Below are 22807 nucleotides of genomic sequence, written 5' to 3'. Positions count from 1 at the left end.
TCCTGAATTAGCTGTTCCATGAGGCAAAGTACAGTAGAGGAACTTAAGTCATGAAATACTTTGGGGTCAGTCCCTTATAAATAAATCTCCGTAAAGATAGGAGAAAATGTGCTTCTTCAGAGCAAATGTACTGAAATGATTATTTTTCTTATAAATAAGATGTTTTAGACATTTAAGAAGAATACCTTACAGAAATTTTGAAACACATACAGAGTGATTTCATCCCAGTGTTAATTCTCAGTTCCATATGGAAACAAAGGACAGTGGCAAAGACATCACAAATATTTTAAATCTGATTTTAGAATATAATCCATATGATTGGGTTTTCCAAGTTTACTATATACTTTTATTGGATCAACATTAAAAAGAGTTTTAACGTTGTGTTTTTACGTTTGTGTATCCTGAGCTAATGGTAACCAAAATCTTCAGAGTGGACACAGAGTATCATTCTGATTTCCTAACTGGTCACCAAGAAAAAGAGAATATAGTCAGGTAGCTTTTAGAAACTCCAAGAGATCAGCTGCTATCTTTATACTGAATTAAGTTGGAACTTAAAATATTTTTTTAATTAAGAAAGTTTTCAAGTATACATAAAATCAGAGAACATGTATAATTGATCCCCAAAAGTCATCCTCCATATTTAACCACATTTGGCCATACTTATTTATTTATTCTTCCTTCCTTGTTTTTTTTTTTCTTTGAAGGAGGGCTTATTAAAATCTAGCATTTTTATTTCACTTTAAATATTTCCATATGTATCTTTAAAAAGTAAAGAAAATGTTTTGCATATCAAATACCATTATCACAAATATAAGTTAACAATACCATAATTGTTCAATGCCATTTAGACTCAATACACATTTAGATTTACTCATTTGTCTCACAAATGGGTAAATTTGGTTTGTTCAGAGCAGCAGCATTTATTGTTTTATCCCACAAGTCTTTTAGTATAGAACAATCTTATTTTTTCCCCCTGATTGAAGAAACCAGGTCAGTTTTCTTATAGAAGTGCCACATATCCTATAGATACCCACTTACTTTCTCATGGTGTTATGTAACTTATTTCTCTGTCTTCTGGTATTTCCTGTAAATTGGAATAGCTTGAAATTTTTGAAATACCTGTATTTTTAGAAAATGTTAAAAGTCCACAAATTTAATTTCAGTCATGTGATTTCTTTTATATTCATTTATTCAAAAACATTTGAGTGCCTCCTTTGTGTCAGGTACAGTTCTAGGTGCTGTATTTATTGGGTCATACTTTATACTTTATTTTCCTTTTGCTCTAGTAAAAATTAACTCAATTCCTAGGCTTCTTTTTTTTTCTTCCAGTACTAGGCTTAGTGTTTGCCAGGCAAGTGTTCTACCACTGAACTACATCCCCAGTTCTTTTTCTTTTTCTTTTGAAAAAAGGTCTCACTAAGTTACCAGGGCTGCTCTTGAACTTATGATCCTTCTGCCTTGGCTTCCCAAGTAGCTGGAATTACAATGTAGACATTTATGTTTTAATTTAAATCAGCAGATACAGTGAATTTTTCACCTTTGTTCCCTATCAAGCCAAATCCCAAATAATTATATTTTTAATTTTATGTATCCTTTAGAATTTTCTCTACATTAACAAGATAACATGAGTTCCAAAAATGTCATTTTTTTCTAGTATATCTTTCATATCAACATGAAAAGTAATTTGCAAGACCAGAGTCAGTTGGTTGATAAGTACATCTTCTTTGTAATGTTGAAACTAAGCTCTTCTAACCTACCTCCCTTTTTTAAAGGGAAAATAATGATAATTTAACTTTTAATGATAAAATAAGAGAGATTATTAAAAATTATAGAACACATTGCCCAATGTCACCTGAAAGCAGTGTTATTGACAGTACTATTAAAATTAGTAGTGTTAGCCAGGTGCAGTGGCATGTACCTATAATCCCTGCAATTAGGAAGCTGAGACAGGAGGATCGTAAGTTTGAGGATAGCCTCAGCAATTTAGTGAGATCCTGTCTCAAAATATAAATAAATAAATGGACTTCAGATATAGCTCAGTGGTAAAGTGCTCCTGGATTTAATCCCCAGTACTAAATAAATAAGTAGTAGTAGTAATAGTAGTAGTAGTAGTAGTAGTAGTAGTAGAAGAACAGTGTTCCTAAAAAAGGACCTACTGAAAATTGTAATTTCTTACTACTTTTAATTTGAGTGACAGCCTAGAGGCCTGCCAGTTATTAAGCTTTTTTATAGAGATGTCTATTTAGAACTGGGAAGAAATTGAACACCTAAAGGGGTGACTTAGAACTCAGTAGGATCTTTTCTTGATTTGTGGCAGTAGTTTGCATAAGAAGTAGAGATATTAGACCTACTACTGCTTTGGAATGTACATGCAGATTGTCAGAAAATAAATGGAATTTCACTAAAGTATTATATTTGCAACATAGCACATTTAATGAGACCAAGAAACAAAGCTATGTTTATGTGTAACATTAATAAGGAATGTAACTAACTTCTTGCTAAATCAGAACTAATTAATTTCCACTACTTATTTAAATATTTGCTTTATTAAAATATATCTATATTCTGTTCCTTTTCAAATAATAATTGAAATGACTTAAATAAGATACATATTATCTGAGTTTGGAAAATAGGAATAAGCAAGGGATATTAAAATTAAAACACACTTTGGGGGGTTTTGTTTATTTTTATTTTTACATTTCTCATTAATAAAGTTTTTGTTATTATTCTTCCATTTAAGAAACACAAAACCTTCATATTTTGACATAAAGACTCTTAAGAAGCTAATAAAAATAGTACAAAGAGTATCATGTATCCTTTACCTGGCTTCCCTGAGGGGTGTCATCTTACATGGCTGTGCTAAAATATCAAAAATCAGGAAATTGGCATTGCTACATTACTAATAATAAAACTACAGATCTTATTCAATTTTTAACAGCTTTTAACCTGCATTAATTTTATATGTGTTAATGTGTATGTAGCTCTGTGCAGTTTTATCAATGTATAGATTCATGTAACCACCACTGGTTTGCATTGTTTAGATAGTTCTCTTTCCTTCTCTCTGGAAAGCAATTGAAAGTGGTACTGTGGTATTGCATTTTTAATTTTGGTTTCTGCATATTCACTGTTAGTGTGTAGCAATACTTCTAATTTTTGTATGCTGATCTTGTATCCTATAACCTTACTGAAATCATGTTAATTCTATGAGCTTTTATTGTAGATTTCTTGGAATTTCTGCGTAGACAGTTATGTCATATGCAAATAAGGACAGTTTTAATTTTTTCCTTTTTGATCTATGTGCCTTTTCTTTTTCTTGCCTTATTGCATTGGCTAGGCCTTCTGATACTATGTTAAATAAAAGTGGTGAAAGTAAACATTCTTGCCTTGTTCCTGATACTAGGAAGCAAAAAGTTCAGTCTTTTGTCATTAAATATTACATTTGCAGTAGAATTTTTGTCGATGTTTTTTATCATGTTTAAGAAATTTCCTCCTATTCCTAGTTTGATGAGAATTTTATCATAAGTGGTTATTGGATTTCATGAAATGCTTTTTCTGCTTCTGTTGATATGCATATATGATTTGCCATCTGAAATCCATCCTGTAACTGCTACCTTTCCCAGTTACTCAAAGCAGTTCTCAAATTGCTAATTCTAAAATGTGATAATTTAAAGAAAAGGAAGATTCCAGAGAAGACAAGAAAACATTTTTGATGGGAGTCAAGAAGAATTGATTAGATATTTGTTAAGGTCTAAATTTTGCAGTTCTTCCCTTTCTTTTCATTCCTATAATATTCATTGAGGTAGGTGTAGTGCAGAGGTGTTAAGAACAGGCACTTTGGAGTCAACCTTTGTTGTAATGTGGTTCTCCTCATTTAATAGGTATAAGCAAATTACTTATCTAAATTCCAGTTTTCTTACCTGAAAAATGGGGCTACTATCTTATGTTGTCTCAGGAGATAAATGGAGATAATGCATGTAAAATGCCTTGCACATGATAGGGTTTTATTGTTAGCCATTGTTGCAGCATTCACGTGTTTAACAGTAATTTATAAACTCCCTTACATCCAAAGCATTGTGCTAGACATGTGGGATAACATTATTATATGAAGTACATATGTAATATTTTTTTAAATATTTTTTTAGTTATACATGGACACAATACCTTTATTTTATTTATTTATCTTCATGTGATGCTGAGGATTGAACCCAGAGCCTCATACTTGCGAGGCAAACGCTCTACCACTGAGCCACAATCCCAGCCCCAGATGCAATCTTAGAAGAATTTAATTTCAAACATCCAATAAGATTGAATAAGTAAGTGAAAATTTTCTTCTCTTACACCCACCCAAGAACACTTAGTCTTTGGTTCTACCCCTCTTCTCCTTTCCTTTGTCCTTTATCTTCTCTTTCTTTTGCCCACTCCTTTTTCCTTCTCTCCTCCACACCTTTCTATATTTCGGTAGTAATCATCTGTTGCTTGCTCTCATGGATATGTTCTCTTTCCTTTTCTCTCTCATTTCCCTTTTTTAATTTTAATGTGCTTCATAATATCCTTAATCTCTTTCATTTCCAAGGAACCTCAGGACAGCCCCTTCCCATGTCTTACTCTCCTGTTTCTGAGGCAAAAGTGACTATGATCATGGCTAAGCTATCTGAGACACCTGAATTCAAAATAATAATAATATTAATAATAATAGTAATTAATGGTATTAGTCTCTAAGAGCCTTGATGATGCCCAGAATCCCTTAATAGCATCTCCACTAAATTTGCCACTTCTCTTCTGATTATCTTCTAATTAAACTTACTTTTCTTCAAATAACAGCATGAAGATTAATTTTTGTTTAATTGTCACATGTTCAAAGAATTCATTTCTATTATTTTCTCAATGCAAATTTATAGTATTTCATCTGTTTTATGAATTTTTAAAAAGCTTTCGTGGGTTGGCCTAAGAGTCTAACCTCCTTTCAACATAATCTCTAAAGGCAAATGCATTCTCCAGACTCCTAACAAACAAGCCTTTAGGGACCCACTTTGTTGGTAAATTGGGCACTCCCTATACTAAATGTTCAAACTTGCAGAGGATTGCAATCCTTGCAGGTATTTTAAAGAACCAAACCAGCCCGTAACTGCAATATTTAGTTCATCTCCTTGGAAAGAAAACCATCTAATTAGAGTTGCCATGACAACTCTGTTTTCCCGCAATATAACAGACCTATTGATCTGAAGTTAAGGTTGATGGAGCAAGTGTATGTGTTAGTGACAGGAGCCACCATTCAAAATCTTAGAGAGTCTGGCTCCATTTCCTGCTAGTTTCCTTTCTAATCTGTGTAACTCAGACATTTAGTAAGCACTTATTGTGTTGATAGACCATGAAATAGTCATCAAAATAAGAAACAATACAAAATCCTCTTGTGGACATAGGATAAAATCCAGACATCTTGCCCTCACCTTCAGAATCTTTCCCTTGCCTGAATATTTGATCCATCTCCTCCTACTTCCTCTTGTACCCTCCACTTTGGCCACATTTGTCTCTTTCTGTGCCTCAAACTCAGCTCCTTAATACCTCAGGGCTATTGTACTCCCTTTCCCCTCTGCCAGAATTTTTTCCTGGATGCTTACGTGTTGGCTCTACTTTATCATTTGGGTCTCAGTTTAAATTCATTTCCTTGAGATGCTTTTTCTGATTGCTCTAAAGTGGCTTCCTACCACCTCCCCACATATTAGTCATGCACTTTGACATTCTGATATTTTATTTTCCTGTTTTAAATCATTTTTAGTATTTATTATCTCTTACTAGAATATAAATTCAATAAAACCAGAAACCTTATTTGCCTTGTTCACTGAATGAATGAATGGGGAGTAGAGTGGTTGCATTTCCTGGTGGTCAACAAAGGCCTTGTTACTTTTCTTCAAATAACAGCATGAAGATGGGCACCTATTGAGGTATTTTAGATAAGGTGATAAACATGTTTGAGCATACTGGTGGTCAGAAGGCATTTTATATGTTAGGAATGAACTATATACTAATGCTATATAGTGGTCAATTATCCTTTGTTTAACAAGAGGCTTTTTAAGCATCCGGCTGAACTGTGGGATGAGACCACTTGAAGACTCAGTGAACATGAAGGGTCTCGATGGGTGGGATTCAGAATGTGAAGGAAGCAGTTCATATTTGAGCAGACAGATAAAGGAAGCTGTTGTAGATTGAAGAAAATAAACAGTGGGCTTAAAGCAAAAAAAAAAAAAAAAAAAAAAAAGTAGAAAATCTAGCCAGTTTTCTATTTAAAGGAACATATTTAATGTTAGTGTCTGAGGGTAGCCATGGTTGGCTGGGGTAGGGAGGGATATGTAAATTGGTCAGTCAATTAGACTAGAATGTTTTAATATCACTTTCCTTCAGGGCAAGTACTTTTAAGTTAATTAAAACTATGATTGTTTTCAAGCATTTGGCAATGAGTACCCACAAAATGAATTTATTTTTTATTTAGTTTGAGTATTGTTTCTCTTTCTTATAAAAGAAACAATTAAGCAAGTACAGAAGCATTAAAACTCAGTTATAATAAATAACATTTAAAAACTATGTTTTTTTAATTTTTTTTTTTTTTTAGTTTTAGGTGGACACAGTATCTTCATTTTATATTTATGTGGCGCTGAGGATCGAACCTAGGTCCTCATGCGTGCTAGGCGAGCACTCTACCACTGAGCCACAACCCCAGCCCACTTGCTAACTATCTTCAATGACTGATTCTGGAATTTAATTTTCACAGTAGCACTGTGAGAGTTAGTATTATCCCCATTTCACAGATGAACGGACCAAGGCTTAGGAAAGTTTTAAAGTACTTGTCTCAGGTCAGCATATTAAGTGACCAAATTGGATTTTAAACCTATGTGGCCAGTCCAATTCCAGAGCAAGGACTGTTAATTGTCTTATTTTTCGGGATTATTCATACTTGGCTAATTTTTCAAGTTTTTATTTCTTCTTATATTATATATCATTTTGCTTTCATTTGGGATGATGATTTCATTACTAAAAGTTAGTTACTTGATGTTCAGTCTGTAGATATTTACTATTTGCCTACCATGAAGAGATCTTATAACACACCATTAATTGAAAAATCATACTCGTTGCATTACATTAAGAGAAAATGGGACCGGGGTTGTAGCTCAGTGGTCGAGTGTTTGCCTAGCATGTGTGAGGCACTGGCTTTAATCCTCAGCCCAACATAAAAATAAGTAAAGAAAATAAAGATCCATTGACAACTAAAACACATTTTTAAAAAAGAGAGAAAATGAACTTACTGAACTTGTATTTTCTTTTCCTGAAATTCTCTGTATGTGTTATATAACAGGAGATCTACTCTAAGTATGAAGATAATTTGCAGAGTTTGAGGGATAACTTTTTGCACTGATATTTATACTTATAATAAGAAGTTGCTAGAACGAGGACCTTCCTTATACCTTCGACCCAGAATTTCCAATTGTGCACATTTGGCCCCCTTGCCTTATCATTTTCTCTCTGTGTTTGTATTACTCTATTATGCCTATGTTTTTCTGAGCCATTCAGGAGCAAGTTGGGGACATAGTGCACTTACACCCATAAAATGCTTCAGAATGTATTTCCTGAGAACACAATCTCTTACATAACTACAGTGCAGTTATCAAATCAGGAAATGTAGCATTGACACAGTACTATTATCTAATCCACAATCCATATTCTAATTTTGTCAATTGTTCCCATAATATCTCTTTTTGCTATTTTTTACCCTGGTCCAGGATCCCATCCAGGATCACACATTGCCTTCAAGTTGTCACGTCTTTGGGTTTTTTAAGTCTAGAACAGCTTCTTAGTCTTTATCTTTTTTGACTTTGATGTTTTTGAAGAGTATAGGCCAGTTATTTTGCTCCTCAATTTGGGTTCACTTACTGCTTCCTCATGATTAGATTCATGTCACAAGTTGTTGTCAACGATGCCACAGACATGATGTTTGTCCTGAAAACATCATACCAAAAGGCATGTGATGTCATTTGTCCTGGGCTTGACGATGTTAACCTCAATCCTTGGGTGAAGGTAGTGTCCACGAGGTGTCTTTACTCTTATGTGACGAGGAGCTCACTTTCTATTCTACCAGAGAAGACCTCAGGCAAACTGTAATCATGGAGTCCTACTATAGTTCCCCCTTACTCTTGGGGTCACTCTGCAAGATGACTTTCTCCATTGCCAAGTGGGAAGTGGAGTAACAACCCCCCTCTTTGTGGGGTTCCTGTTACTCTAGAGCTTCTATCCCCTGCAGGCAGGCCCTACTCTCTTGGTTTCTCCCTTCCCTGCCTTTCTATTATATTTCAGGGGATGTGCCCACCTAGTACTGTAACCCTCTCTGCTTGTGCTTCTCTGACCTGGATGATAAATCCTCTTCCTCTTCCTTGGGACAGTGAGCTTCAAATCTCAGCTCTGATGAAAGGACAGAGGGGAAACAGGATTTACTGAGAAATGCAAAATACATAGATTTGGTATTTAAGTCAGTTGGGAGTGTTTCTTAATTTTTGTTGCTCTAGACACAAAAATATATGATGTAGCACATACTATTAAACAACTTGCTCTTTTCCTTTAACACTGTAACATGGCCATTTATGTAAGCCTGGAGCTGCAGGTCACTCTAATTGTTTTTGGTGACTGCATGTGGCTTCATTGAAAGATTTCACTATGATGTGTTCAGTTCCCAATCCACTTACTCAAGTTGCTTTTTGAAATTTGTTGTTTACATTTGTGATTGGCCCTACCCTTGTGGACTTGTCATTTATTCCCTCCTACACTTGGCCTCCCCCTTCCCAGGAGGCAGAAGATACTCAGAATAAGGCAAGTGGTTTGTTGAGTCTGCTAAAGGAAGAAGCATAATAGTGGGAGGATGAGATATGAGTGAGCTTGAGGGTTCTCTTTGTTCCAGTGTGACCGTGATCCCAATTAGTCCCTAGTAAAATGAGGAAGCTTCCAGAAAAGTGAGTCACTCTGAGTTAGCCCCAACCTGTATTGAGAAACAGTCTCAGTCTAGCTGGTGAAGGGAGGTGCTGGTGTGAGCCTGGCCCCTGGATTCCCTCCTGAATGGCTGGAAGCTCTGAGGTAGCCCCTATGTATTATAATCCAGCAGCCCAAAAGTTGTGGAGTCATCCCTGCCTTTCTCCTCAAAGACTGTGTCTATATGGAATTCTATTCTTTTCATTGCTGTGACCAAAATACCTGACCAGAACAACTTAGAGCTCATGGTGTCAGAAGTTCAGTCCATGATTGACCGATTCCATCACTCTGAGAAAATTAGATGGAACATCATGGCAGAGGGCATGGTGGAGAAGAGCTGCTCCCCTTATGGTAGCCATGAAGCAGAAAGACAGAAGATCTGATTCCCAAATGCACACTCCCAATGACTACCTTCTCCAGCCATATTCCATCTGTGTAGAGTTACCACACAATAACTCTACACAGATGGAATATTATTAATTCATCAAATGGACTAAACCACTGAAGATTATAGCTCTCATAATCTAATCATTTCACCTCTGAACAATCCTGCATTGTCTATCGCATGAGCTTATTGGGAGACTCCTCATAAAGAGTACTAGAACTGCGGAGAGTTAAGAGTGTGTTGAATCCTTATTCTAAGAGGTCTATTCAGCATTTCCTTCCATATGAGTCTGGGTGACATTGCTTCATGTCCATTGATGTCACCTATGCAGTGTTGAGGCATTCACGTCCCACAGAGGTGGGACTAAGAGCTATGGATCAGCCTGCCACCTTTTTAATGTCTTGTTTACATTCCCTTTTATGCTATATGATATTGCTCTTTTAGTAGATTTTGAATGTTTTGGTTTTGAAAGCTTAAGAAAATAGTTGTAATCAAAATTCTCAAGCAGCCAAGAAAATGGTTTCCAAAAAAGTTATTAGATCAACTTCAGCTGTATCTGGCCAATTCAGTTGGCCTTGACCTCATCTCTATTTATAGAACCCCTTCCCTTCCCAACTAATCCTTTCTTCTTCTGTTGTATCCTATGCCACTGGTCTACAGAAAGTAAACACAGCCACTACTGGAGTGGTCAGGCCCTATACATAGCCCAGGTTCCCCTGAGCCCTAAGAACCTGGACTCCCCAGGCTTCTCCCTGCTGCATCCGGGGGGTGTAAGCCCTTGTTTACTGCCATAGCTGTTTCAAATCATCTATTTTAGAGAATCAGATAAGAATATACTTAAAACAATAGATTTTTTTAAAATAAAATATATAGGTAAATAAATTGTGACATTCAAAAACAGGCTCCCAGTTTTGCACAGATGGCTATTAACAGAACTGAACTCCCACTTTCTCCATTAGTAAGTAAACAATTTCTTTAGTAAGATAAAATGTTTGCTAAATGACAGAATCTACAGAATACCTCTTAATTTTATTAAAATACTAACTTAGAGCCTCCCCAATCCCCCACCCCTCCAGATTCCCAGATGTCCTTTCTCATCATCTTTTCCCTCAATTTCCTCTTCCCAGTTTGTTCCAGAAAATGGCTTCTCTTGCTTGCCAGGTGGTTTTGGAGCATACTCTCTATAGAGGTGTGGTGGGTCTTGGAGAGGAGCCTTACCCCTATCCAGTATGTGTCCTACTTCAGCAGCACAACAAACAATGTCCTCACCTTTGAGGGCATTTCCTGGGCAATGGCTGGCACCAGTGCCTGGCCTCTGGCCACTGAACGTGTGTATGTGTGTTGGGTGTGTGGCGGGGGGACTTCTGAGCAAGCACCAGCCCGCAGTCCCCATGTCCCCGATCTGCACTTACCTTGATTGTCCACCCCCTTGACTTTATCATACTCTCTGTCCTGCTGGGCAGCTCTGGTATATGGGGCTGGGGATGGGAAGGGAGTAAGGGGGAAAGGCAGAAAGATCCATGGACAGCTGAAATGGGGTGATTTGGCTTTTAAAGGTGGAACTGGGGCCAGGCTGATTGTTGCCAAAATTGGGACATCAGCAATTTTGCCTATTAGCTAAGAAGATCTTTAACTTTTAAGGACAGAGAACTCTTCCACCCGTATGTTTGGCACCGTGTTTCTCACACTGGGGTGGGCCAGTTGGAAAATCTGTTAGCCGTTATCTGGACCAGCTATTGGGGTTTTGTTTTTGTCATTATTGTTTTCAACTAGCACATTTCTCCACCCTGAGATTTTTAATAGACTACTTAGTAGAACAGGGGAAAGATGCTTCTCCTCCTGCCCCTTCTTTTTTCCAAGAGAATCTCAACACAGTACTTGGGTGTGGAGAATCCCTGCCTAGTATGTTGGCCGTTGATGGTTTATATACTCTAAAATGTTCGAGAATAGCCTGATTCCAACATTAACCAAACTGGCATGCAAGCTAAACCAAAACAACGTAAAAACACTTACCTTCATTTTATGAACCACTTAATTTACCAAGCTAGTCACAAAGATAAAATCACTAAATTGAAAGTGCTCTACCTGTAACTGGTGTTTTCCTTAATGATGAATATTAGCAGGTGCTGTTAAACACTAACTATAACACTCATGTCCTGAGGACATAGAATGAGACTTCGAAACATTTTGGTTTGAAATCATGGCACCTTATTTTAGTCTCTGGATGGTTTATGTGGTGGACATGTGTTCTTAATTAGCAAAGAAGCAAAACAACCACTTTACACAAGCCCATTTGTAAATAGCTGTAGATATCCTGAGTGTCACAGAGCCAGACCCAGGTGATGCTGCCAGTAACATGAATATATCTAAAATCGTTGCAAGCAGATTCAGTCTAAACCCTTCTCTGGCTTACCAAATTTGGGGTTGCTCATGCTTCAGCTTGTGGTACTTGGAGTGGTACTTGCTTTAGAAAAGTGCCTAAATGGTGGTCAGGAAGCTGCCTTAGGCCTCTGCTGATGACCTGGAGCTCACACAAGACCTTGAAGTTTTGGCCTGGGTACCAGAGAGGAGCAAAATTCCCATCCTAACTACAGGCCTGGCCTAAGGTTAGCAGCAAGACCAACATTCTGTTGCTTCATTTTCCTATTAAGCTCTGGGTTGCTGATGGAAGCAGAATTCCAGGGTTCTGACACACCACCACATTGTTAACACGATAGGGAGGATTTGATTATGGGAGAACAAGTCCAAAAACGGTAAATTGACAAAAAAAAAAAAAAATGGGGCCTTGCTTCTCGAGGCAGCTTTTGTGGTTGCATTCCTTCATTTGATGTGGTTCTTCCTTCTGTGCCAAACGGTGCAATGTGGAAAAATGATGAAGTTGCAAAAAGTAGGGGGAGGGGACAGGGAGAGATCTGTTTAGTAAGAAGAGAAAGAAAACAGAGTGTAGGGATCAAAGAATACCTGTTTCTCCAAGCAGGAAGAAGGAAGCAACCCAGGAGTCCTTTCCCGTGCTCAGGGGAAGACTGAGCCCTGCTGTCCGCTGGTGCCTTTCAGGCCCAGCCAGGAGAAACAGGGAGGCCACGCGTGCCGGTGGGTGAGAGGATCAGCCACTCGATAAAAGGCGAGGCTGAGCGCGTGGGCTCCCCAGAACAGGGGGCCCCGGGAGGCGGGAGGGGAGCTAGGGCTGCCTTCCAGGCTCAGATTGTGCAACTGAACGTGTTTTCACATTTGATCATTTTAACACCAGCCAGCCTTGGAGGCGAGTCCTAAAGAAGCATCGCGATCCAAACGAGGGAAAAGGTTTCCACACAGGAACAGGGTTTTATTTATTTACAACTTTAAGGCTGGACAGCTTTTCTATTGTGTGGTTTGTGACTTCCCAAAGTGACATTTTCTGAGTTTTAAAATTATCTCATTTTGCACTGTGAAAAGAGCATATATGATTCATCTTAATATTTCTGAAGATCAGTCACCAACTAACAGCTAGCATTTTGGGTGGGTGGAAGGCTTTTGTAGGCAGCTTTTCACCTAACATAGAAGTAAAAAGCACCAGAATATGCCTCGAGCTTCGTTCAAAATCATAAAAATAGCTCTCTCTTGCACGGTTACAATCCAGTACCATTGTGAGAACTCCCACGGTTCACACACTGCCTGATGTTCACCTCGCCCTTGCCTGAAGAAGCCCAGTGATGCTTGTGGCTACAGCCTGGCTCCCAAGAGGTTCCACCAAAGCACATGCTTTTCATTTCTGCTAATGACCTAATCTAGGTCTTTTTGCCTGAATTTTTCCTGGATATGTGTCCTCCTTTCATAATCTGTACAACCATCAAATAATTCTGTAATCCTAGATCAAGAAGCAGCAAGCAAAGGCCCCCTGGGCAAATCCAGCCTGCAGCCAGTTGTGGATGGCCTGTGAACTTCGAATGATTTTCACGTTTTCTAAATAGTTAGAGAAACGTCTAAAGAATAATGTTTTATGACTCGTAAAAACCATATGGAATTCGAATTTCCATAGCCATAAATAAAATCATATTGGAACACAGCCAGGCTCATCCACTTACATGTTTTCCATGATGGCAAAGCCAACATTTGACCCTTTTCCAATCCCTGCTCTAGACCCTTAAGATCTTCTTCTCCACAGTGACAGTTTCAGAAAAGACATATCCATCTATTGATTTTTAAAGTCCATTTTGTAGATTCAATTCCCACTATCTCTTCCCTATATTCTACTTTAATACAGATTTAGTATCCCTTATCTTAAATACGTGGGACCAGATGTGTTTTGGACTTTTTTTCAGATTTTAGAATACTTGCATATACATGAAGAAATATCTTGGGAATAGGACCCAAGTCTAAACCCAAAATTTATTCCTATTTCATATAGACCTTGTACATGTGGACTGAGGTTAATTTTACATGATATTTTCACTGCACTCATGTTTTGACTATGACCTGTTACATGAGGTCAGGCTTGGGACTTTCCACTTGTGGCATCATGTCAGGACCCAAAAACTTTCAGATTTCAGAGCGTTGTGGATTTCAGAGTTTCAGATGAAGGATGCTCGACCTACACTATAATGTTTATTGTGTCTTAATATAGCTTGGCATTATTCTTGTTTCCAGGGTTATAGAAGTCAACAAAATAGGCAAAGATTCCCATTTTGGAAGAGTTTACATTCTAGTGGTGGGTGGTGGGGGGAGACAGTGATCAAATGTAATATGTAGATATCTTATGGAGGTACAGATCATGAAAAGAAGTCCACCAGAGAAGAAGGGCACCAGAGGCGGCAGAGGGTATGTTCGGGAGCATAGGAGTAAGAGCAGGTGAAGAAGCAAGTCCCACAGATGGCTGGCTAGAGAATTCTCAGCAGAGGGAACAGTGGAAGAACTGGGCCAGTGTCCAGCAGCCTTGGCCTCTCCATGGAGGAAATGATCTAGATGGGCAGCTCTTGGTGGGTTGGGCCAGGCTAGTTGAATGTGGGGTGGGAGAAAAGAGGCAAGATGGCTGGCTGGGGTCTGGGTCTGGGAACCAGGAATTGGGAGCTGCCATCACTGAAGTGGGATGCATGGAGGAGTGCTAGGTTTTGTGGGTAGGGTTTGCCTGTAAGTGGGTTAAGTTCGAGGTGTTTTAAATCTCTAAGTGGAACCTGTGAGTAGGCAGTCAGATAGGTAGGCCTTCAGTTCAGAAAAAGTCTGAACTACAGATGTAAATTTGGAAGTTTTCAGTGTAACGGATAAATTTTAAGGAAAAAGACCAGTTGAGATTCATTCTTGAAGCCCAGCCTTTTTTTTTTTTTTTTAATCTCCAGTACATCTTTCACTATGTAACCTAATAAAATTTCTTTCTGACCTCACTTTGTTTTCCAGTTCACAATTGACTTTACACCAGGATCTCCCATCATCCTTCTTGTTCCCCCTCCAGGCAGATGCCCTCTTACCAGGAGATATCCTAGGCAGCCTGAAGGACTAAATATGCCTTTCTCAATGGGCCAGAAAACTGCCCAGTGTGGCCCATGACCACAGTCTGCTATCCACACTGAATTCCTGGCCTGTGATCCTCAACCTGTCTTGCTAAGAGCTATCTGTGTCCTCCTGACTTGACCCCAGTCTTGGTTTGCTTGCTCCTTTTCCCTGCTTTCTGGTTATCTGAATATGATCACACTTCATTTTCCTATGTAAACACTTAGCCAAAAGCACTTTTTCTAGTCTTTTCCGTTAATGTCTCATCTCCCATTCCAGACCTTAAGAGCATGCCTGTTTCTTTTACCTCCCTGTTGTTTACAGTGCCTTTCAAATAATCAGTGACCTGACCCCTAGGAATGGAAGGCAAATTTGCTTTTACACTCCTCTCCCTGTCCCCAGCCCATGTGCACTGTCAGAGTGAGGAGCAGGGCAATATTCAGAAGGTGGTGTGAGGACCACCTGCATCTGCATCGGTGGTTAAAATGCAGATGTCCAGGCCCCATCTCAGACCTGCTGTACCTGATAAATTGCCTTCTCTTGGGACGGTCCTGGGTTTATGAGTGTTCAACAAGCTGCCCAAGTTATTCCTAAGCAAACATGAAAACTGCTGGTGCAGAGAAATATTACAATCCCACTTTCATTTCCATTTTGGGCAAGTCATCGATTCCCAGCCTCAGTTTTCTCCTCTCTGCGATATTAACACTTGCTATGTGCTTTGTAAAGCTGTTGTAAAAATCAAGCAAGGAGCACTTTGGAAACAAATTATAAAGTGCTGAGTACTAGTTCTCTGGCTAATCTCATCTTCTGGTGTCTTTTTCATTTTTGTGTGTGAGCCAAACTCCAACTACGTACAGAATAGTCCTTTGAGCCCAGAAACCGGCAATGTCTGCATGCTGTTCGTGTGCCTAGGCCTTCAGCAAATGCCAGCTAACAGGAATCGGGTGAATGCCTTTCCCTGCCCTGGGAAGACCAAAGTATTTTTTTCTTATTCTCTGCCTCTGCCTTTGGCCATCATTAAAACCTGTGTGCAATGAGAGGGAGGGATTTAGAAAAATGTTTGTAAGTTTAGTTTAGGGTAACTATTGATTTCTTTAAGCATTGATTTTTTTTTTCCAGAAAAAGTGCTTTAAAGGTAATTCATAGGAAAAGTAACCCATATAATAGTAGAGTAGTAAAGACTTTCAGTGGAGCTTCAAAATTGTAAATTTTTAACAAATTTACAGTAAGTTCACTTGTTTCCGACCACTGGTATTTGAAAATAGTTTCATTCCTCAAATAGATTGCAGTGGAATTAACTGCAGATCACAGGCCAAGGATAGAGATGCAGCAAAAGCTCTTCTTTCCCGTAATCTGTTCGTGTCCTGAGTGGCTGGGCATCATTCTAAGTAGTTCGTACCAAATCTTAGTATAACAACATCTGCTGAATCCATTGTTGTTGGGGGGGGCCTTACTTAAACTGCTTTTCCACATGCTAACAAAATCCTGATGGTGGACATCTGTTAAGATTACTGCCCCTTAAAGGCTTTTGTGAGATGTTAACAAACTTAAAAAAACACATCTCTGAACAAAGACTTGGTTCGTGTTCATGTTGTTAGACATACTCTGTTTGCAATTACAGTACTCGCTTCTTTTGTATTTCTTAAAATGTAAAATTTCCTTGCTTCCATTCCACCTCTTCTCTACTGGAAGGTGTCCACCAAGTCCTCTGGCCCCCAGAGTTCTTCCAGGTTTCCAGGAGTTTCTTTTCCTAGAATGAAAAGGGCCCTAATGGCTTCAGCTCATGTACCTAAATAAGTGTTCCTGGAAACAGCTTTAAGGGCTTGGTCAGCCCACATGTAGAACCAGATGTCACGTCTGCAGATTGGGATGTAGAAGTCCAAAAGTGCTAATCAAAGACCTGAGAGTGGGCAGATTTAGGTCCGAGAGACATGGAGTTAGATGTGTCCTTGCTGTCATCATCTGCATGACCTTAGAAAGGTTATTTAGCTTCTCTAACTTCCAGCCCTCTCATCCATGAAATGGAATGACACTTTTCTTGTAGGTTGGAGAGATGGATAGATGATACCATATAGGAGAAGCACTTGGTCTAGTGCCTGATCAATAGTTAGTGCTCAGTAAATGGAGACTTTGTTCTATGGAGAATTCATTTACCAACCAAGTCCCCTTTAACTGCCGTTTAAATTATTTTTGTTTATTTTATCCCTGGGTAGAGAACAGCTGATGAAACTCACCCTTATAGTATACCTTCATATTTTATTTATTTACTTAAATATTTTTTAGTTGTAGTTGGACACAATATCTTTATTTTATTTATTTATTTTTATGTGGTGCTGAGGATTGAACCCAGGGCCTTGCATGTGCTAGGCAAGCACTCTACCGCTGAGCCACAACCCAGCCCTGCCTTCATATTTTTAAAATTACTCTATTTAATAATTCCATAACCCTCTAAGTATTTTAACTTAGCAATTTCAACTTCTGTAGACTTTGCTCCAAAGAGGAACATTTTCTGAGCATTTAATCATACTGTTGTCTCAGAACATTTCCATTTTTATATGTCTCTCTAAAAATGGGAAACAAGAAATGGAACACAGTACTCTAACAAAGACCTTGCTTATGTGAAGTGTTATTTAGTGAAGTACTAAATCTATCACAAACATGCCATGGCCAGGTCTGCACTGATGCTTCCCTGGGCCCCTGTCCAGTGTACCTCCCCAGACCTCCTCCCCATCCTGATCTCCTGTCTGTTATTTCCCTCTTCTCTTGTGCTCCTTGAGATTTTTCCATACTGGACTATAGTTTGATTTTGTTTAGCTGAAGGATTGAGAGCCTCTGGAGATGGTTCACAGTTGAATCTATAAAATGATAAGAGAGGACTGATAAGAAGTCTAGAAAATTCTTTACTAGAAAAACAAATCCAGTTGGAAAACCAGACCCTCTCCTCAATTTATTATTTATGTCCTTCTGGGTTTTTAGAATCTGTAAGTAACTTTTTAAAAATCCCATCAGATTAACTTGTTGCAAGATATGTTATCTTAAGATAATAGAATGTGAAATGACATGGTGATGAATTTTATAGGTAAAAGTTTTGAAGACAATGAACAATCACTTAGTCCACTATTCCACTAGTTCCACACCATCTTTCTGTGAAAGAATTCCTAATGAAAAAAGGACACAGGCTTTGGAACCAGAAAGATCTAAGTTCAAGCCCATCTCTGAAACTTATTTATTAGGTTATCTTGGACAAGACACTTGAACTGTTAGAACTTAAGTTTCCTCATCTATAAATTGGGGTAATTAGATCTACTGAATAGGATTGTCATATGATTTAGAGATTATGAATACCTAGTAGAGCACCTGGCCAAAGTAGGTACTCAGTAAATAATAGGGACTTGTTTTATTGCGGTGGCTCTCCCGGCAGGCCCCCAGGAAACATACTCTTATATCATACAGTGCCCCAGATTCTTGAGGTCCCTGGCATTTGTCTACCTTGAAGGGACTTGACAGTGGAGTCCTAGTCACATAGTCAGAATGGGAAACTTGAGTCCTTAAACAGAGCTGGGCACACAGTGGATGTTTTTTGATTGGAGTGAAGGCCTTGCACCTTCCTCTGGCCTTTCCCTTAGCTTGGGGGCTAGAGGCAGCTTGGGTATATTTACCACCTTGAAGTTCCCCATTTCCATGCCTCAGCCTCTTACACTCCCCTGAATCATGCTGTGGTAGAGGAGCCAGGCCAACTTTCTGACCCTTAGAACGTAAGTCAAGGGAAAGAGCAGGGCACTAAGGCTGACCCAGGTGTCTCTGAAAGTACCTTGTCATGACCCTTAGACTCAAACCAGAGGCATTCTAGAATAAAGTTTCTTTTCAAGTGCTTGGTGTCATCTCTGTATCAGTGTAATTCTCATCATTATTCTGACCCTCTTTCAATGCTTTAAGGGATTGGTATTTTCTTTTTTGCAAGTAGTATTATCCTCAGCTGCACTGGTGAGAAAGTTGAGTAGAACTAATGAGACAAAACTTGACAGAAGTAGGAATGATGATGGAGAATCTCTAGCCCTCTGGTCTTCTCCAGTCACAATTATGTTTTGCTTATTTTATTTGGGGAGTTGCTCTTTCGCGATGGTCAAAATCAAACCCATTGACCCAAGTCAGACTTTCAGACAGCCTGTCTCCCCTCATTTTTCCATGTTGCAGTACTCAAAAATGATTCCTTCACACCGTCATGCTGCCGCCAAGTCAAGACTTCGATATTTGCAGACAGAACCAAGTTCATAAAGGTCTCTGTTAACTTCATCTGCATGGAAAAGAATATATTAATACCTTCCACGGAGATAGTTCTTAATGTTTATCCTTTAGAGCCCATAAGGCAGAGCTGGAAGTGCTTTTCTGGTTACCCTTTGGTCTAATTAATTAACTCCATTGGTGGAAAAGCTTTTCAAACTGACTTTATCCTTATCCTTATTCATATCCACAGATTACTTTCATTTCTAAGAATTATTAACTCATTTCATGGTTCACATTAGTCCATGAAATCATAGAAGGCACTTTCTATCAAAACAGCCCTCTTCACCCTTTTCTCCTCCCAAGTTCAACCTAAAACCCTTGACACCCCGATTACTTTTCCTCACCTTTTTGTCCCTGCCTGCTCCCTGCCCCGCTCTAGAGATCAGAAGCAGTAGCACCAAGTGATCCCTTTCATCTGCTCCTCACCCCGCCCCAGCCCTGGCTCAGCCAGGAGAGAGTTAGTCAGGCCCTGGGTCTCCTGCCAGCTGCATTCCTGGGGGCATCTCAGTGAGCCCTGGAATCTCTGCACAGATGAGTTTTCTGTTGTACATGCTCAGCCTGGTTTTTTTCCCCCCCTTCATCAGTATTAACTAATTAGAGATCACAAGACCTTACCTCCACCTTCCACCCTTTAAAAATATAATAGATCTTTTATTTCATGGCACTTGACTTTGTTTATTCAGTATGGTTGGAGCAGCATTGGAGCTATAGCAAGCCTGTTAAATATTTACCCATGAGGCGGATATTTATACATGAATCAGCAGCACATATCAGTGTGTGACCCTGAATGCTAGGTTTTGTACCCTTACAAGCTAAGAAACTACTGAGTTAAACAAAGGGTGAAATAAGCATCCTTTAAAAAATAAACTCACCTAAAATAGTCTGTCATGGGTCCTGAAGTGCTTCACACAAGGAGGCCTGCCCTGCATAACTGGCTGAGTCACTCAAAGTAGACATGCTGGAGTGGTTGGCCCATCACATCCAAGATCAAGTGAATCTGATAGTTGAGGGTGGGGCGGCAGTGGGGGTGGGGATACTGGTGCTTGAACAACTGGAGGAGGAGAGCTCCCCTGGCTGCTGAGCAGATGACTGCAGAAAAGATGAACTGTGCCTCAGGGTCTGCCTTAGCCTTGGTCTGAGTGCCCCTAGGGACCCTTTGTCCTAAACCAGCTCAGCACTCGCACACAGCCCTGGACAACATTCCCAGCACCCCCCAAAAAATTAAATAAATAAAAATCCCCCTCCCTCAAGGAGGCAACCTATTTCATCAGAAACAGCATGGACCCTGGCAGCAGGCAGCAGGTTGGGATCCCATCTTGGTGCTATTACTCACTGGGTGTGTGAAGCTGAGACAATTCCTGTGCTCTCCAGGCCTTTTCTTCACCTGTGAAATTATAATGGTAATTCCCACTTCATTGAGTAGCCGGGGGATTAAGTTAGATAATAAGATCGAGCAATGAGTACCAGGGTAAGGTCTTAGTCATCACTGGAGCAGGGAGCAGAAACAGGGGCCTGGCAGCAAAGCGGTGGGATTTCTTCGTACTTCTACGTCTTTCCTTCATTCTAGGTAATTTTGGCCTCATGGCTGTCTTTCAGAATGACACAAATCAAGCAGAGAGAGAAACAGAGAGATTCAAGTTCAGAGGATTACCCACAGACTAGTTTTCTTCCTGGTGTGCAATTCAGTGAATGATTAAAGACTTGCCCTATAATATGTTATATAAGTCAAAGCCCATTACAGTCAATTCCAAGGAACCACCCAAATTATTTCTTTTTTGGAACAGTGTAATGTGAAAGATTGGTTCTGTAAATAAGATATGAGCAGCCTGGAGCTTGGCATTGTCTATGTTATATGGATGTTTAATGAATAGCCACAAGGTATAAATAATGGATTGATTATTTTTGTCCTGTAGAATCTTCTTCTTGGTCAGTTTTCCATCCTAATGGAATCATTAGAACCTTCTACTGAAATGTGTGCCTTCTTGCATCTTTCCTGCATGCAAAGAGAGGACAAAAAACACGGCTCTGGTTCACAGGAAGTCATGGGAATTTTCCCAGAGTTTAGGTTACATCTCATGCAGCATCGACTCCAACAGTAGCAAAAGGCAGTGATAGTGCTGCTGATTGTGTGCAGTTGCAGTGCGCAGATGATTCGTTAATGTCATACTGAGGCAAATGCTGTCTTATGGTGCTCTCCGTTGTCAGAAGAGCTGCACTTTTAGTTATCATCTGAGTAGAAAAAGTCAGTATTGAATATTTACACTCGAATACTTCGACTCCTCACAGTACCTGGACTTTTGCTTGTTGGAATTTTTCATTCCCATAAACAAAGCATAAAATTTATCTTTGCCAGAAAAATTAATTTCAGAAATCCACTCAATGTAGGATGGGTCTGGAGTCCTTTTAATAATTAGACATGTTCCCTGTGTCACAAACCCTAGACTCAGCGAATCCGCCCTGACCTCTTTAGGAATGATTTTTTTAGGCAGTTCTTGTGGCATGCTTGTTTTCCATTTATAACCTTGTAAGTGTGGGGACTTGGATAATGAGTAATCACAGAATTAAAGGATTTTAAAGTTTTTTTTTTTAACATCCCACCATATTACAGAGAGGTTTTAAGGGACTTATAGAAATATGTATATTAAAATAAAATTAAGAAAAACAAATGAGGGCAAAAGGAAAAATTAAAGGTGGTAAAAGAAATGCAAGCTATAAAGGTCTGAACAGTTTCTTCTAATAATTATATGCTGGGTAATTTAAACTGAAAAAATTTCAGCTCCATGAAAATTCTGGAAACTATTTCTGAATCATCGTGTTTTAGCATTTGGATCAATGATTGTTGACTATACCTTGTTTAGACCATACATTCTCCTTATATGCCTTTAAAAACAAGATAACACAGCTTATAAGCTGGAGAACTTTAATATACTTTTATAATATTATGTTATATCTTCATCTTAGTATAGTACAGCTGTTCCATGAATAATTTTCAATGAATTGGGCATAAAGAAGTCTAAAAGTATGTTTCAATAACCTATTGGTAAGCCAGTTTACCTGGGCCAATCAAAATTTGCTAATTTGTACTGTTGGGTGAGAAGACCCTCAGTTGTTTTTAATGATGTGCCACATAATGTAATATAGAAATTTAATAGTAAAGTAAAGCTCATTTCCCATCATTATTGATTCAAAGCAGTTGCCAGCTGGGCTTTGATTGAAGAACCCACGTCTGCTTGGCAGTGTCCCTGCCTGTGTTGCTCGAGCCCTAAGAACAATGTCTTGTACTCTTTTCTTTTCAGTGCACTTGGAGGCTCCTCAGCTCTCCATATCCCAGCTTTTCCCGGAGGAGGATGTCTTATCGATTATGTTCCTCAAGTATGCCACCTGCTCACCAACAAGGTAAAAAAGCAAGTACCCTGTCTCCTCCAGCTGTGACTCCTCCAGCTGTGACTCCTCCAGCACGGACCCAGCACCATCGTGTATCACCCACCTCAGACTGCCTTCCTGGTTTCGTCTTCCATGTGACACTTTCATTCCTACTTTGAATTACAGTTCATCTGTTTCTTGTCCTATTTCTTTGACTTCTAAGACTGCTGACCTCATATTCCAGTCTTATCTTTATCCCTTAACTCACACTTGGAAATTTAAGTCACCTTTTTCATGAATTTCCTT

General features: G+C 39.1%; 1 protein-coding gene across 2 annotated transcripts in view; it reads left to right on the top strand.

The window, feature by feature from the left end:
- Babam2 (BRISC and BRCA1 A complex member 2) overlaps positions 1-22807 on the top strand; it is a 401118-nt gene that overhangs the window by 294160 nt on the left and 84151 nt on the right. For both annotated transcript variants that reach the window (XM_048804615.1, XM_048804616.1), the window contains one exon: positions 22435-22534. In XM_048804615.1, coding sequence (XP_048660572.1) covers positions 22435-22534 — 100 coding nt within the window. The remainder of the gene's footprint in view (positions 1-22434; positions 22535-22807) is intronic.

This window comes from Marmota marmota, unplaced genomic scaffold, assembly GCF_001458135.2.
Source record: "Marmota marmota marmota unplaced genomic scaffold, marMar, whole genome shotgun sequence".
Taxonomy (NCBI): domain Eukaryota; kingdom Metazoa; phylum Chordata; class Mammalia; order Rodentia; family Sciuridae; genus Marmota; species Marmota marmota.
This window is presented reverse-complemented; position numbering and strand designations above follow the sequence as displayed.